Below are 18,307 nucleotides of genomic sequence, written 5' to 3'. Positions count from 1 at the left end.
CTTAAACTTAAGTTACCTTTAGAGGCTAAGAGAGTTTGAACTTCTTTGGAAGTCAAACTGCTGACACTTTTTAGGGTACCAGGAACTTGCGAAATAGGGATGTCACCTAGTATAGAGTAGGGACAGATTTAACTTGATTATTTTCTCTTTCTATAGATGACGCAAGGGAACCACTCTACATCGAAACAAAATTGCTGATTAAGGAACTGATTTTGTATTTTGTATACTTGAGATTTTATCCCGAGTGGATTGTATTGTATTCAAATTTGACTTTTATATAAAAGCCTTAAAAACTTTAACAGTTGTAAGTGGTTCTTCAGAGTGGCGTCATTTAATGGGGTTTAACTAAACTTGTGTAGTAGTCGTCTTTTACTCAATGACAGATATTATCGGTCCAAAATCGAATGAGATAAACTATTAATTCGATCATAAATTGATACCAAAATCTCATTCCCCGCAGTCCCGACTGTTGCTCAAATCTGAAGATGCTCTCTTGGTAGCAGCACCCTCTTTGGGGTTCTTCAAGAAGAAGGTATAATTGTCTAGGGCCCGCGGTGAGGTAGGGCGATATCAGATGGACCCATGTTAACGGGTCACAGCTATTCCAATTCTTTTATTTATCAAGTATGTTTAAAAAAACGTGGCCCAGTTGATGAGAACCAAGACTACGACCAGCACCCCTCTGTTAAACATATGGCCAGGACTGAAAACACGGGCTTTGCCATGTGGGTTATCATAGGCAGAGGCGCAATTAGAGTCAAATTTCGGGGGGGGGGGGGGAAGAAAAATTTCGGAGGGGGGGGGGGGCTGAATCTTCAAGCAAAAGACAGAGTGGAGCTGCAGGGGCTCTTAGAAGGGGTGAAAAACATCAAGGTCTCATTAACAAGCAAAACGTCTTTAAAAGAAAAGAACTGTGAAGTACTCGGGTGGGTCTGTGTGTGTGCCCGGGAATGACAGGTGGGGGGGTCGTGGGCGGGGGGGGGGGGGGGGGGTTGAAGCTCTTTGAGTCCAATGGGCTTGCGCGCCTGCTCGTAGGTCTAATTCTACCAAATTACTTTGTGTCACCAGGGCACAACTTTTCCAGTCACTGATTTAGAAATCATTGTATAAAGTGAATCAAAACTACAGCTCTTTAAATGAAAGTCTTAAATGGCATTTTAGTTGTGGAAGCCAAGTATCCCGACAGTTTTAAACTATGCTCATATCATAGTTACCACCTTTATTCAGTACTAGGTGGTAAGCCAGCAGGTGGCTGTGGAACCTGTACCTGTACTTGTAGACCAAATGACTGGTCCCTCAATACTGTGTTTTGTTGAAAAAAACATACAGTATGACATGGGCTACTTGACGGATATGGAACCAGAATAAAATGCATTGGTATTTACATCCGTAAATTAATATTTTTATTCCGCAGTCATTTATTTACATTCCAATGCATTTTGTCCTCCTGGTCGTTTCTGCAAGCAAGGTGATTTTGCTTATTTGTTAGATGCCATATGCTAGAACTGAAAGTGTGTACATCTGCCACAAGTTTCTAATTTATAGATGACACTGCTTTTTACCGAACAGCTTTGTGTGCATGCATTTTAACCCCTTATGTTTAATATTGGAAGCAGAACTACAAGCCCCAGAATGCAACCTCTGTTGAAAAACAAACTAAAGCTCCTTCAAGGTAACACAAATGACATGAAGCCACTTGGGAGCCACAAGGGTGATATATGGAAATCAATGTTTAGTTGTGTAGGAAAAAATAAATATTTAGTGAGGTACCACAGAGTTCATGTGAGTAGTTCTTCCAGCCTAGGCTTTTTGCTTTGGAGTCGGAGATTTGTAGTGCTGTGTTCCCTTTATACCATTTTAAAAACCAGAGTACAAATTAAGACCTTGGCATGGATTCGCTACTTTCACGTGGATCTGGGAAAATTCAGAGCTCTGGGTGCCATGTTGGAACGGAGAAAAAAATGCTAGATCTATTTTTATAAGATAATGTCAGCATCACACCTGTACTGGGCTTTTTAACATCAATCAATTGCATTCTGGAATTTGTTTTGATTGAGGTCATTCTACTTAACAGTTTGATAACAGTGATTTATTAAAGGGAAGTCCAAGACTGGAAACCTCGACTGATCATGACCAGATATCATGAGTGAGATGTTTACAGATATTCAGTTGTCCGGTAACAGTAGCTTCTCCTTGCCTGTTCTTGTAGTTTTGAAGTGACCATTATACAGGTGAAATATAAGGACTAAAATACAAGGCTGAATGAGCTAATAGGACTCGAGATGTCTGCAATTTAAAAAGGGGACTGACTTTTACTCCTCATTATTGTACAGTCGGGTAATTCCAGTTTTACTATTTTTAGAATAAGGCTTAATTTCAAAATAAATAAATAAGCTATCCGGGAAACCTAGAAAAGTGTCTATTTGGAATAAAAGTTTGATAGAACAATAAAACTGATGGTGGGGAGTAAGGAACATTGGGTATGAGGCATGCCCTGTATATAATTGGATTACTGCTACTTCTGTAGCCTGCACCGTAACTGGCTTGTACAATACTGTGAAGTATCCCTAAGTTGACTTACAGTGCTATGTAACTTTCAAATAATGAAAGCTACCTCTGCAAACAACCATGCCTTGGAGTGAAGTGAAGGTTATCCTCAAGACCTCTTTACGAACCTGAAGGCACATGCAGACTCTTGTGTGACATACCTGGGTCTGGTTCAAAGGAGGTTCCTAGTTAACAGTTGCAAAAGACAACTGTTCTTCATCTTGGCCTCAGGGATGGAGTTGATGGTGTTGGCAAGTTCTCAAGTTGCTGGCTGAACGGGCCTTCATGACGCAGAGTTGGCATTGCTGACACAGCCCCATCACTATATGGCCAGGGTGTCGCCGAAGTCCCATGAATACTTACCATTACCTAAACACTCCCACGTCACAACAATGCAATGAGCCCATTTCTTATTTCTGTGCGTAGGACCCGGATCCCCCAGCATGCTCCCCGCCCCCTCCTTATAACCTGACCACCCACATGAGAATCAACAACAGAGATTTGTGTGGGTGTAAAAACGGCCATGTTTAATATTTTGACATTTCATAAACATGACAAGGCATTTCAAAATTCATTAAATTCATTAAATGCAGTTATCAACACAATTTTTAATTCTTGACTTCTTGATCTTCTTTCTCCAGATTAAGATTCTAATCCTCCAACACTAAAGGGGGAGGGGCTTCCGGCTCCCCTCTTCCATGCCGTGCATCCACGCGAGGTGCAACCCACCTGCGACTCATGAGGAGTGGGCCCCCAACCTCTGATCCTTGTCCGCCTTCTCCAGGGGCCCACCCTCCGACCACCAGGCTGACCAGGGACCCAGGAGGCTCGTAACCTGTCGCCCTAGCCTCCCCAGCCGGGGCCCTATTTCACAGCGGGGAGCTTACCGTCTCCCCCCTCAGTGCTAGCCTAGGGAGTACGCAAGGCGGATTCCCGTCTATTCCGTCGATCAATTGTACTGTTCCAAGGTCTTTCTACCGCCACAAAGGTGACCAGGGCCCACAGGTCCGTCACCTTCCCCACCTGCGCTCTGCATGAAAGACCCTAAACCTCTGACCCAGTTCTCTGTACCGATAACTGCTCTCCATCATTGCGATACATCACCTCACCGGGAAATCCATTCGGTGTGGAATGTGACACCAGCAGCCCTTCACTGAGCCCACCTGGTCAACTCCAACCTTGTGATACCTCACCTCTCTGGATACTGTAGACCTTTCGGGTGGAATGCTACACAAGCGGCCCTACGCTGAGCGCTACTTGGGCAATCCCCACTTGAGCCGCCTCACCGAGACATTCCAGGCTCACGACTTCTTCCCAGGGCCGCCCGCCCTGACACAGGAACCCAGTTCCTATCCGGCCTGCCAGCCATATCACTCGCCACTGCCATAGTCGCCTTGCAGCTAGTCCATGAACGAGTGCCTCGTGCCACGGGCACACCACTGAACAGGAGAGAAATATAAAAGTCAAGTATGGTCATTGGAAAATCATTAGCATGACTGACCCACCCATTCGTGTCCAATGGGACTCATGCAACCGATGGACGATCAGCGCCCAACATATTCCATTGTGCTGTCCGGTAAGCCTGCCTCTGCAGTTAGCATTGCCCCCCCTATCTCGCCCGAGAGGGCCGGGTATCCCAATACGCTCAGTCCCAGTCCCCTTAACACTACTCTGAACAGCTTGCTTAGGTACTACTACTGAGAATCAACATACTGCAAGTACAACCCCAGGCCTGACCTACTCCTGCTGTGTGCCCGGGAAACTGTTATATACCTTCTTATGGAACTGACTGCACAGATTATCCTGTGTATTCCTGAGACGAACTAAGTGAGCCCAAGTGACTGTATAGTTTCCATGCCCTTGGGATTCAGGGCCGTCCTGTTCCGTGGATGCCCCAAAAAACTGTGTGCTCGCTGATCCACATAGCCTAACGTATACGGATATAGTGCATGGAGGCTGTCTGCCTGCAGACCTAGTCTATGATATCCCAATTTGACGGACCCATCTAGGTTATATGGGAACTATACGCCAATTGACGGTGGGGTCCACTGTTATCTGACAAAGCGACCAGACCGGTGAATTCTATCTACTTCTTATTATCCTGAATCTGTCCTACTCACCGGGATGCTAATTGACAATTGCCACTGAGACTACTATGCAAGATACCCACATGGCGCTATCCTCCTTTTGTCTCCCAGATCAGCAATAAACCTCTGAACTCGATGGTAAGGGAGCACTCCCGCCCTATTTAAATCACCCAGAGCTGAGTTCAACTCTCAAACGTTCTGCCCCTACTGATCCCTTTGATCACTAATAAATCCCCTCTGACAACACAGTAACAACTTGCCCCCTCACAACAGTCTGCTCCAGCCATCGGGAGCAAGATGTGAACAAATAATGGCCCTTAATTACATCCAGAATTGATTACAGAAATTCTCATCAAGCCCTATTTAGCTCACTCAGAGCGGTAGCAGTGAAAGCCTGACACAGGCACATTGTGCCAGCAGAAGAATTATTCGTGTACAGTCATTGCGGAGTCCCTCGCAGCTACCTGACTTCGACTCTTGTATATTCTGGCCCTACTGATCCCCTTATTCCCCCAATAAATACCCACTGACAACCAGTATAGACTTGCACCCTCACGCCAGTCTGTTCCCATTACGTTCCTCTCTGGTCTTATTGTGGATCTGCAAACCATATGCACTTACCAACCAAAACCCAGCCATCAAACAATGGCACTCAATTATATCCCGGTCTGATTACCGAAATTCTCATACATGCGGACACAAAGGTCACAGTAATTCAGTCTAGATCCATTAAAAATTGCTAAAACGACAATTTTTGAAGAGACAAGAATTTGTCACTCTTTGCCTTGCAACACCTACGCCCCCAAGAGCCACTCCTCCGAGGACATCGTTCACGATGCATAGTTTAGGATGATTGTCAATAATGGACATTTTTGCACTCACCCCTGGATGAAAACATTTTGGTTGCCCAACTAAAGAAAAGTAACGCAGTAAATTCTGACGGCATACATTCAAGTCCCTTTCTCCACTAATAAGAGAGTGATGCTTACTAGACTGCGTTTTCTTTGTATTTGCCTTTTTAAAATAAATGTATGCATCTGTGCCTATTTGGGGGCTCTGTTGTTCCGGGAATCAAGTTGCAATTTATTTCTATAATATATTTTCATATAGTAAGTAGTGATACAAGAAATCGGTTGAGGAGGTAATGAACCCGTAACTTACTGGTAACCCATAAGTACATTATGGGAAAAAAGGGGGGGGGGGGCATTCGGACTAATTTGTCAGTCCCATGAGGATATTACTATTAAATCGATTTAAACTTATATTCGGGTGCCCATGCCACTTGGTATTAATGCCCCAGGCCTCGCAACAGCTTCGGGCATGCCGAGATAATCTCCCAATGGAAAAGGAGCAAAGGTGACCAACAGAAGAATGATGGAAAAGTATGTTGTGCAAACAAGATTATTTTCATATTACTTGTTCAATGCATGGTGAGAAACTGTGAAAAGGTGACATTTCAAGAATACTGGCATGATATGAGATAATGTTATTGTTTTTCCTTTCTGTAACTGAACCGAGCACCGCCACAAGAACACCCGGTCTGCACCGCATGATCCCGGCCTTTCTTCTTGGGGCATCACCCAGAGCCGGCGCAGTCTCCACCAACTTTGGGGTTACACAAGGACTCTCGCTCAACTTCTCCGGCATATTTTATTGCCGTAAAAGTACCGCGCCTGAAACAATCGGTTTCTGCCAAACAGATGTTATTGCATCATCAAAGGGGCGCTGATGCTGCTTCCATATTTCCACTGCCTGCGTGCTGCGCCAACTGCCTGGCCCGGCGCCATCTTGCTACTGTGCTACTGCCTAATGCGTCGGCACATCTGTTTGGTTCCCCGGTTAACACCGATATCTCCAAAGGAGGGGAAACAACCTTCTTTCATCCTGTCCTGCCCGGTATCAATGTGGGCACGTGCTCTAGTCCGCCAAAGGTCCTTCAAACTGAATATATTAAGAAGAAGTGACCACCATGGTTACGAAGTAACTCCTGTAAAAGTTACTCTTATACAAGCCTCAAGTTCACCATAAGACACTACACAGAGGATGGGTGATCGGTTTCCTAAGCGGTGGGCCATATTCGTTTTGGCAGCAAACCAAATAGCATTGTAATAATAGCGTGCGCGGCCGAATGTAATTTCACACTTTGTTTATCCGCAGTGCATGCGCCATGTTGTCAAACTACACACGCATCAGCAGCTTGTGCCATACAAGGCCAAAGCACAGACCGCATCCTCTCCAAATGCACAGCAAAGCCTGGGCGCCAAGGAACCTGGTGCAAACAATGCCTCGTGGCCTTGACGGCATCATTCAGCACCTTATAAATCTTGAAACAGGACCACCCAGGAACCCACCTCAGGCTGCCTTAAGTAGTGAGATTGCCAATGCAATAATTTCTGCTCACAATAAAGAGGAAATATGATTAAGCCGCGGAGCACAGTAATAAAGAAAGACACATGAGAAATGTGACCGTCTGGACACCTCAAGGCTATGGGGGACAGTCAATGACGTAATTAACAATTAAACATACCGAGAACATTACATTACTTGTACACCGACTGAGCTCCCTAGACACCGCTGGGGATTGTTCAATCATCGCTACAGTGCTTCACTTGAACACTGCACCATTTCCGTAATGAAGGTCCGGACTGGTCAGCTAACGACCTCTCTTTGTAATTTTTATTTACTTGGGGCTTTGTTTTATTTTTCAGAACAGTTCATTGCGTAAGAGTGCCGACAGAACAGGAAGATTCAAATACATCTCCTGCTTTACCCACTTGTCCTGCCGCCTGGTTTATTACAAACTCGGGGTCAGCAATTGCTCAGGCCATGCGTGCGCAAGACTTCCGGTCCAGCGCTTATACTGCATGCTGGGTCCTGTAGTCCTGATTTAATACCAGACTAAACAGTACAGTAAGCCACCGAAGGTGACTCAAAATTATAGATTGCACAGCGAGCCACTCACGCTGGAGTCTGGCAAATATCCAAGCTGTTACTTCACCTACATGATCTCCCGCTCCCCGTACTAAGGCCCCGGATATCTGGACAACCACGAACCGGCCTCGTTTCAGGGTCTGCCTATCAGGCCGGGCGAGGCCATGCAACCGCCCTGGGGATGTGATAGAGAGCATTCCCCGCACCCCACAGCCCGCCCACGTCGACCAAGAGGAGCCCGCAGACCCAGGAGCCCCGCCGGCAGCCGCAGACCACAGGAGCAGACTCTCTATTATCGCCCGCCCCGGACACCACTCCTGCAATCCGCGGTCGCCCACAGGCCCCCCGGCCCCCGACTCCTTACCTGGCGAGATGGACGGCTGCCACCGGACGCGCTTCTCCTCCTCGTCGCCTCCCACCACACGCTCGGCTGTGCTGCACCTCCAGCCTCCTCCCCTTAACTCCGGACGAGGGAAAGTAAAAAAATTATGTAAGGACGAGGGAAAGTTAAAATTATACTAAGGGCTGTGGGAGGACGGACGCTTCTGGGAGGCCGCAACGATCCGGTGCGACAGAGGAAGGAGAGGCCGGGGTCCCTGCCCCAAGCACCTAAATAGGTCACCAGGCTCCGCCCTCTGTCGCACCGGAAGTGCGTCCTCCTGCCCCAGGAAGTGAAACGCGGCCGGTCGCCCATTGGGGCAGACCGGCCGCCCCTATCTGGATCAGGTAGGGGGCGGGGGCCGGGGGGCCGGGTCCTAAGTGCGCGCTTGCCGATACTCTGCTCGCGCTTGGCAATAGGGGTCGTAAGATCCCTGGCCGTTTTTATTATCATTTTTCACACAATAAAAAAAGTATAACATTTTACACAGTAACCACATTATTTAAATTTTGTTTACAAATGTGACCTAGCCTTAACAGAGACTGTAGTACATGAGAATCACATAACCATAACTAGTCTGTTCCTGTGCGACCAACAAAAATATTCCATAATCGTTTTGAGGGAGATCAAGACTGGCTCTGCCCCTTCTTTTACCCCTTCTACCGTCCCAAAGATGGCGGACCTCCTTATGAGAGGGGCCCACCTCCCCACTGCCCTCCCTATTGGGAGGTCTCCAACCTCGGAAATGCTTGTGCAGGGGGCCCGGCTGCCCTTAAGATACCTACCGCGGGCCCCCCTTAAACCCAGGTTTGTCGTACCCCAAGGGCCAGTGTTAGAGCGTGCCCAAATGCACCTTCGCGGGTGGTTGCTGGGTAAGGACCGCGTGTCAGTGACTGCCCAGAGCCCCCGTGCCCCTGCCACCTGCTTTTAACCTGAAGGCAGCCCCCCTTGGAGGGTCCAGGGACGCAGATGTGACATTTGATAAAACAGGATGCCGTAAAGGGCCCGAAGGGTCCCCCAATCTTGACCTCACCCGCCACAGGCCAGCATAGTTGACCGACTATCTGCGCCCCCCCGACAGACGTTGCACGCTGGCCTAGCCAGGCCAGCAAATTTTCCAGAAACATTGTGTTACCTTATTCAGACAGGTGCACTCCATCCTGTAATGGAAAATGTTTCCCCTTGATGCACCGATGAGTTATGGCTGAAAATCGTGCTGTCCTGAACAACTTACCCACCTTCCAATTAAAACGTTTTACCGACTCAGTTATGGCTCTTAATAACTTACCATCGCTCCAACTCAACCTCAGGACAATATTGGACCTTGCAGTTATGGCCTCCGGGAATTTCTTTGCAAGCCAACACATTTCAAAAACAATAAATTCAAACATGTTTCCCCGACCTAGATCCGCCAAATCATTGCCTCCCGTATGGACAATTATCACCCCTGGAAGCGTAAGCCTTCGGGGCAACATTTTGTCCAATGTTGTTCTCCAGTGGGCCAAGTGCAGCCTCCTTACCACAGAAAGTCAGCTGATATCCATCTTTCCTTGCTTGTGATGCGTGGGCACTTGCAGAATAAAAACTCTTTGTGTGCATTACATAGGAGTGGCCCAATACCAGCACGTCTGCAATGTCTCTTGCTCCAGCGTAGACCGAAGGCAACAAATTGTCCAGCGGCTGGATCCCCCTAACCTATCAACACAGGTGGTGGAGAGGAGAATAAGGTAAAGAAATTTAACAAACGGGATATTCCCAACATGTTCAATCTCACATAGCACTTGTAGCAATAAGACTTCAATCGGCTTATCCTTTGACTGTCTGTCCCGCCAACCTCATACTTGGGGCAGTGGTCGCTACGCCAATACGAAATGAATGGGAACCATATTCTGCGGGACCCAAACCTACTGCCCCCAGAGACTTGTTGAGCACCCTGATAAATCGGAACCTTGTGAGTGGTGTCCCATCCTCATGTACCAAAAAAGGGCCTCCATCCCCCGCACCTGGTCGATCATAAAGGCTTCCAGATTCCCCAGCGGACATCAGTCATTCCTTGGGGCTCAGTGCAGCAATATGTGATCCCCTCTACCCATTTGGTCGGTCTTAGAACGGGTAATAGTGACCACCAGGAAGCCATTTGGCCATTGCATGTCTGCCCGCTGTAGGACACCCTTCTTATTTTTTTTGTTCTTTGCTTCCATGCCGCTCCCCCCTCAATGCCCATAGAATGCCAGGGAGAATGCCGCCCTGAACAGGTGAACTTCATCTGATGATCTACACACCACATCAAGAGAAGCCATGATCTTAACCAGTTTTGCTGTGTCTATGGGGTGCTTGGAGGCTGGTCTACATCCCTCCAAGAGCTGCCAGCCCCTCAGCCCCTTTGCACCAGGAATGCTTTCGTCCCATTCGTGTAACCCAGCATCTTTACAAAAAAGTGAAATTGCCACCAAATGTCGCTTGGTATAGGAGACCATGGGCCCGATGTAGGTAATCCCAGATTACCGATTCTTAAATACCGAATCATACCGATTCGGTATTTAAGAACTGGCAATCGGGATGTGGGTATTTTTACCGAATTCAATACCGAATCGGTAAGTTTCGGTACTTACCGATTCGGTAATTACCGAATCGGTATTTGCCATTGATTCCTACGGGCCTTGAAGCCCATAGGAATCTATGGCAAATACCGATTCGGTATTTTACCGAATCTGTAAAATACCGTATTGCCAAGGGGGACAGGGTGTCACTTTGACACCCTGTTGCACCCCTGTTTCTGGCTTGTGTGCCATGTGACACACATGCATGCCCTTAGGGCATGTATGTGTGCCACATGGCACAGGTGTACACAGAAATTCTTAATTTACCACCCAATAGTATTGGGTGGTAAATTAAGAATTCCTAAGGGCCTGTGGCACTGCAAACTGTGCCACCTACATATTGATTTACAGAATCGGTATAGTTACCGATTCGGAAAAATACCTAAGCAGTACATTTACCGAATCGGCAAATATACAGATTCTGTAAATTTCGAGCCACCTACATGTCAAAAGCCAAATATCGGTCGGTAACGGCCGAAATCGGCTGTTACCGACCGGTATTGGGCGACCTACATCGGGCCCCATGTTCCTTTCGCCTCAGGTACTCCAGGAATTATATTACTGACTCATGGGAAAACTAACCTCTCCTCTCCTAGTAGTTCTCGAAAACAGCGACATGCACAATATGTCCCCTCATAGGCACACCTTGTCCAAGGTGCCAAGCTGGCCCCAAAGAGGCCTGATAGACTGGGGCACCAAGGTGTCATGTGGTTTTTGAATGACCTACATAAGATAGGCTCACCTATACCATTTACGCAGCTAAAACACTAATGAGCACCTCAGTTTTCATTAGGCTGCACTATTTTAATACATTTCTAGTTGGTCTCCCTCTTTACTCCTTCACATCAATTAACAAAGTTATAAACATATACAGTTTACCCAGGCATATCCGAACCTCAAAATATCACCACCAAGACAACTGGCTCACTGTCAAACCCTGGGCCCGATAGAAGTTCCTGACACTGGTGTTGCAGACACTAACTAGTCTGCCTCCAAGCTACCTGTCTGACATACTAGCACAATATAATGGAAGGGCCCAAAATATATATCATTGCCTTTCAGTTCTTGGACAGACAAATGTGTTTTCAACAATGTATTTGAAGCCATTTGCACACACTGAAGAAAGGTCCCGTCAACATAAAGCTGTCATTTGGCGGTGCAGCTGCGGCGGGAGCACAAGAATGGTCTGTGGTCTTTTTAAATGGAAGCCAATTTATTGCCGTGCTCTATTATCAGTGTAAATCAATTGTGCTCTTCGTTTGTGTCTCAACTTTTGACCCAGCCAGTGTTTTTTGCTTGGTTGGCACTTTCATTTCCCTTACAAATATGTGCACAACGTGGCGTCTTTCTGCGCATATTTTTTATAGCCAAGAGGCAAAGTGCACATCTCAGATTTCCATATTCATTCAATAGGTTTCACTGTATTCATTAAATGTGATTCAAATGCTTTCTTGTTCTTTATTTTTTAAAACTACCTCATAAATGTACGAACTAAAAATGTCAGTGACTTGTGATGGGCAATAACTGTTTAAACGAAACAAAAAACTAATAGAACTGTAAACGGTGGTGACGGTGCAGGGGAGGATTGTATGCCGCCCAGTTCCTCAGAAGTATAGGTGAAACAATTATCTTCAAGGAGAATGGCGAGTGCAGGGGTGACACAGAGGTCAGAAAACACTGGAAGTGCAAACGTGGTTCTAAAATTTCATGGGACTAGTTAACAGTAAAAATGCAGTTAGTTTGTTTCCACTCACATGAAGATGCTGAGGTGGGAGACCACATTCGAGAAGAGACTGAAGTCTGACCCATCTCTTTCAAACATCATTTACTGCCAATCTCACAAAAAGACAAATCCTCCTTTTCTCTCCTGCACCACTGCCTAAACCCATGAGGTTGAGACCAGGCCCAGGCCTCTGTCTTCTTTTCCTCCCCATCCTATACATTCAAAACAGGTGACTGGTGCACAACTGCCAAGGTTTCAGATTCGTATGTGTGACATTTTCAAAATTGCAGAGTAATTATGAGTGACATTTCAACGACTATTAGTGATACTTTGTGGCGAGCAAAATCAAGCATTGAAGACGAGGGAAACATAAATATCAGACATTACTCCTAATTGCGTGTTGAGGTAGTCTAAATCTTACTATGTGTGTGCGACCCAAGACCATTCATTAAAGGGCGTGGGCCATCTAGTGAATGATGTCACGATAGTATCAACATCCAAGCAGACGTCATCAAAGAAAGAACATTTTGGAATGCTTACTGGTAGTGTCTGTTAGTGGTGCAGGAGAGACCTGTTGCTCTCTCTTCACGGATACCCTTTTAAGAGAGAACAATCTCTCCGCCAGGCAGCAGCTCTACAAAAGCGATTTGGAGGCACTACTTAGTGCTCTTGTGTTTATCTGCCTGCAAAGATGGTCTTGTTTTGCCAGTTGTATTCAGTTTATTTGCATTATTATCAAGCTATATGAGCGCATCAGCAAAGCTGAGAGAAGCCTTGGATTATTTTAATATAATAAACTTGTTTTAAATCAAGTCATGTCTCACTTAGGCATCAGAGGGTTTCTTCCACGGGGAAGGTTTCCCTATTTAATGTTGAAAGTAAAAGCTATGACATAATTCCATTACAATCACAAAAAAGATTGCTTTTACTATGAATAGCATTTCTAATTTAATTCTGAAATTGCAAATGTGACACTCCCTTATACGGTTGTGCTGGAGCAATGCTATACCTGTATTTGTAGTGATTTTATTTTTTGTATGTCGTGGGGATTGTGCACCGAAGGTGATTGTTACAACCCAGTGGCTGCAACAGAACCTCCAAAGTATTATATCACCCCATTGCCAGTCCAGTGGCAAGGACATACAGGCCCGCATTTGAATGGCAGAGGATGCTTGTCACAAGCGCCTGACCCCTAAAGTACTCCGACATGACGCGTGCTCCACCCCAGCTTTAATGTGTCCTGTAGCCCGCGAAAAAATGCTTCCCATTTGCAGAAATGCAAACAGGCGATGCACCAGCAGCCACAATCCACCTACTTTCTTTCGACTCACTGCTTGGTTCTTAATGGTGAGAGAGTGTGTATGCGGGTCCTTGGAGAACAGAGCCCTGCGTTTCCCATCCTGAAGGAAATTATTTAGGCTGCCTTCTGTCTCACCAACTAACCCTGGAGTGCGACTCTGGCTACGCTGCAACGCTGGTGACTCCAGTCGTTCTCAGGCCAGGTACATTGGTGAAAGTCTGAGAGTGTGCAAAGTGTGCACACATCTCTATTAATATGCATGTTTGGATATGCAGCCTCCCATAAGTTAAGTCCTGCGGCAGGACATGACGTCCGGTCCCCACAGCGCCTCATAATAGTATTAAATACATTGTAGCATGAAGCAGCAGAGCGAGCAGCGCTCAAAGCTGGCACTGCCGTACCTCAGTTTTATTTAGGTAGCGCTATAAACGGTTTGTCTTGACAGCTGAGGCGCTATGCATAATGCGTGACCATGCATTTCAGTTCATTGATGCAGAGCACCACACTAAAAAGCCTCATGCGTGCTACTTGGCAGTACTGTTGATGGCATGCAGTCCTATATAAAAACCCAGAATATACATGCACTCATGAGTCCTAGTGGCCACATCAATAATTATTTTGTTATGCCACTCTATCCTTAAATAGTCAGTTATCAAGATTCATTACTGCATGACTCCTAATTAGCATGCAAGTAGTTTCCTAATGCAAAATTATACCTTTTGGACTTAGTCTTTTCTGCAAGGTCATCCCCAGTCTTTTTGCCTTTGTCGTTCACTTTTTGCTGAATTTGTTTTTGTTGGGTTTAGGACTCTACACACTTTGCAACTGCTAACCAGAACTAAAGTGCTTGTGCTCTCCCCTTAAAACATGGTAAGATTGGTGTATACCAAATTGGCATATTTAATTTACTTGTAAGTCCCTAGTAAAGTGGCACTACATGTGCCCAGGGTCTTTAAATGAAATGCTACACTGATTGTGCCACACACTTTAGTAGCACTTCAAACATGTCTCAGGCCTGCTATTGCAGCCTGTATGTGCATTTTAAACTGCCATTTTGACCTGGCAAAGTAAACCTTTTGTCAGGCTCAACCCTTCCTGATTAATGCTTGTAACACACCTCAGAGTAGGCACAAGATAGCCCCAAGTGCAGAGTAAAGTGTGTTTAAAAAGTTGGACATTTACTTTAAAGTAACTCTTAAATCCGTTCTTTCCTACAGAAAGACTTATCTCTCCCATAGGATAACATTGGAATTACCTTATTACATTTTATATGTGTAATTTCCAAATGGGAATAGGTAACCAGTTCATGTTCGCTTTCTCTGGAGTCACAATTCAGAATACTAACGTATGGTGAAGGCGGATAAATTGCAATTAAGAAAATGCCACTTTTAGAAAGTTGGCATTTTCTTGCTTTAGCCATTTGGTGCTTGCAGCCTGTGTCTTGGTCACATGATTGAGTGTAGTTGACAGTTGGGCGTGTATATTCCTCCTAGACGGCCTTATACAATGGGGAACTTGGGTGTGACTGGATGTGCCATTGCTGGCAGCATGTATGGGAATAGCTGGGCCCAACCCCACTTACACTTGAATAGGCCGTGTCCTGTCTCCACACAAAGGGCCGCATATCTCCTGCAGTTTGTATGGAGTCAGTGCCAGGTAGGCAAGGCCCCTGTGCACTTCAAATGCATGCTTCTTGAAGCTTCTACCCACTTCAAAGGCACAACTGTGTGTAAATACTGGACCTCAGACACCAACTCTTCAGTACACTTCTGGACATATGGATAGTGTGCCAGGTAGAATGACTGCTGTAGTGGTACAAGGACTGACACTGCTGAACTGCTGCTCTGAAGGAATTGCTACCCTCCATCTTCAACCCAGGACCCCAGAGTGGCTCCAAGGGCTAATATGCTATCCTTCATATCTGAGCCTCAGGGACACAAAAGGCTCCCCAACATTCTGCAGAAGCTCATTGACCCAGTTGCAATATGTTTCTGACCCTGAAATGGTGGGTCCCTGGTCCTGGACCCTTAGTGTGGTGCTGAAATCAAGCTTTAGGGCTCTTTGTGATTGCAAAATGGGCCAGTTTGCACAAAACCGCTGTGCACGTCCTGCAAATCAGCGCGAAGCACTGCCAGCCCGACTCTTCGCACTGCAGTATCGACCACTCACGGGGACCGCCAACGCAAAGCTCCAGCAACACTCACCCACGACGCCGGTCGGGTCCTCATGCTTCTCCGACAGCCTTCCGCTATGCTCTCTGCTCCTCATGACCCTCTGAAATGCCAGGACTATTGGCTAAAAACTTGGGAGGGTAAACTTCCATGGGACTGGTCTGGGTACTGTATCCGACCTGAACTTTTCACTTAGACCCAGTCTACTGCGACCAGAATTCCTGAGTTTGGGCTTTGTGCTTTTTGATGCTATTTTTAGAAAATTCTTTAAAAAATCATATCTCTGGTTCTACTGATTTTGTTATTTTTTTGTCATTTTGGGGTTTTATTTAATACATTTGCTTTATCCCCTAACTTGGCCTGGGATACATTTGTGTGCTGTTTTCACTGTTCCACTGTTTTAAGTTTCACGAATTGTTGCACAAATACTTTACACATTGCCTCTAAATTAAGCCTGACTTCTCTGTGCCTAGCTACCAGAGGGTTGAACACAGAATAATTTAGGGTTGGCTTGTACCTTACCCTGACAAGGACTGTGGTTGCTGCTTGACCAGTGCTCACACTACAGTCATATAGTAACCTGATATATTACACTACCCTTTTATTTTCATTAATCCATTTCTGTGCTCTTCTTTTATATTCTTGCTGCAATGCATTCTATCTGTTCTTGAGGTAACCTCCAATCCTAAGGCCCTGACAACATGTGCCCCGCCCATTGACAGAATATATGCACTCACTATGTCTGCGGTTACACCCCTCACTGCTTTCGGAGACAGTGGATAGGGGGGCAGCCTAGCATATACATGGTGACAATGTGCTGCCAGCAACACAGCCAGTCTGGAAGGCCACCCTGCACTACAAGCGGTGATGACTATATGTTATATGTTGTATGTTGTAAAAACAATAAAACCTATTTTGAAATAAAAAAATGATAGTACTATATTTTTTTGCAAAGTTAGTAATTGCAGAGGACTGCCTTCATGAAAAAAGCAATTCAATTTGAAAATATCTCAAACTGACCAGGAGTAAATGTTCTAAAAGGGAGTTGTGTTGGTGACTGTAGGAAGTCAGTACAGGTGAAAAGTGTAAAGGAGGATAATATGGTGAGAATGCAATTCATGAAAGAGAAAAGGACACATGTATTTTCTGAACCGTCAAAGGCACTGAAATGTTGGAAGGCTGCAGTGCTTAGAGAAGGAAGAAATGAACGGCATGTTCACATATGGTAAATGGTAATAAGTAGGGAAACAAGAAAAGGCCAGGTGGCCAAAAAACTGTGGGGTATGTCTGTGGTGAAAGGAGAGACATAATAATCTGTAATTATTAATATGTTTATCATATTCTTTGAAGGTGTGTTTGATTTAAGAATATTTAGAAGAGTTAGGAGGGAAGTGTATTGTTGTCTGGAATGGTAGAGTTTCAGCCTGTGTGTTGTGATCTGGTTGATGAGTAGTCAATATTCTAAGATAAGTAGCACTGTAAAGGATGCTCATACGTCCCTCACCTTTACTCTTCAAGCGAATACTGGATCTGGATCCTTAAGGACCGCGTACTGCCCCTCCATTGCTCAAGTTTAGGAAATAATTGAAGACCCACCTTATTAAAGAACACCACATCATAATGCAGTTACTGTCCAATACCCAGCTCCATCTATCACTCCTTGACTATATACCAGCCTTTGACATTGTACAGCACTCAACTGCCTTCAGCTAGGTTCACACAATACATTTACCACATACATACAACGATTTATATGAATTGTAAATGGGGTACAGCAGGACGTATGCAGATGATTACCATATTAGTTGGCTTAATGTTATTCTTTTCTTTTTATCTATGGTAGAATGTAAAAGCTGCAATTTGCAGGCAAAGTTTAGGATTAATCACTCCTAACATGCTGTCTTTATTTATGTCCTCACTCTCCGCCCTTTGAATTGCATCGTTAATATTGCCATGTCATTTCTATTTTCTTATACTATTCTACTCGTCTATTTTTGGGTGATTTAGCAAAAACATGCCCAAGAATATGGGCGAATCTTCAAGTCTCATTTCGGGCCCCAGTTTGTCGTGTCCATTGCCGATCGAGATATGGTTGCCCATGTCCTCAGATCGGAGAAGTCTGCACCACAGAGAGCCAATATGGAGTCCTGGCAGGAGTACAGAGACCTGCGAGGGAGATCTACAGGGCTGATTTCAGCGTGAGTTAGCAGCTTTTATTTTCTGTTATGAGCTGATTCAATGTTTGTCAATTATTTTTCTCCATGTCTTCCAAAAGTAGACCGGTCAAAAGAAGGGACATTCTGCAGCCCACCGAAATTCTATGAGTAAAACGGAAATATAAGATAGGTAGAAAAAATAATAAAGAAAGGATTCAGTTCTGGGTACTAAAAATGAGATTGTGCTTGCAAAAGCCGATGCCTCAGGTGGGAGAAAGCCGAAAACCCTGCGGCTTCTCCACAGTTGTATTATGACAACAGTACTATGCAGACGGTGTTTTTTCTGTGGTCCCATCATGTGACATGCTTCAGCTAAGGAGTACCGCCAGCAGTCATGCTGCTGCCATGGGACC

General features: G+C 45.5%; 1 protein-coding gene across 2 annotated transcripts in view; it reads left to right on the top strand.

Moving 5' to 3' along the window:
- Window positions 1-18,307, top strand: part of CYP27C1 (cytochrome P450 family 27 subfamily C member 1) — a 252,242-nt gene that overhangs the window by 102,027 nt on the left and 131,908 nt on the right. For both annotated transcript variants that reach the window (XM_086957149.1, XM_086957150.1), the window contains one exon: window positions 17,746-17,936. In XM_086957149.1, the coding sequence (XP_086813275.1) occupies window positions 17,746-17,936 (191 nt within the window). The remainder of the gene's footprint in view (window positions 1-17,745; window positions 17,937-18,307) is intronic.

Source organism: Lissotriton vulgaris, chromosome 2_1, assembly GCF_964263255.1.
Source record: "Lissotriton vulgaris chromosome 2_1, aLisVul1.2, whole genome shotgun sequence".
NCBI lineage: Eukaryota > Metazoa > Chordata > Amphibia > Caudata > Salamandridae > Lissotriton > Lissotriton vulgaris.
This window is presented reverse-complemented; position numbering and strand designations above follow the sequence as displayed.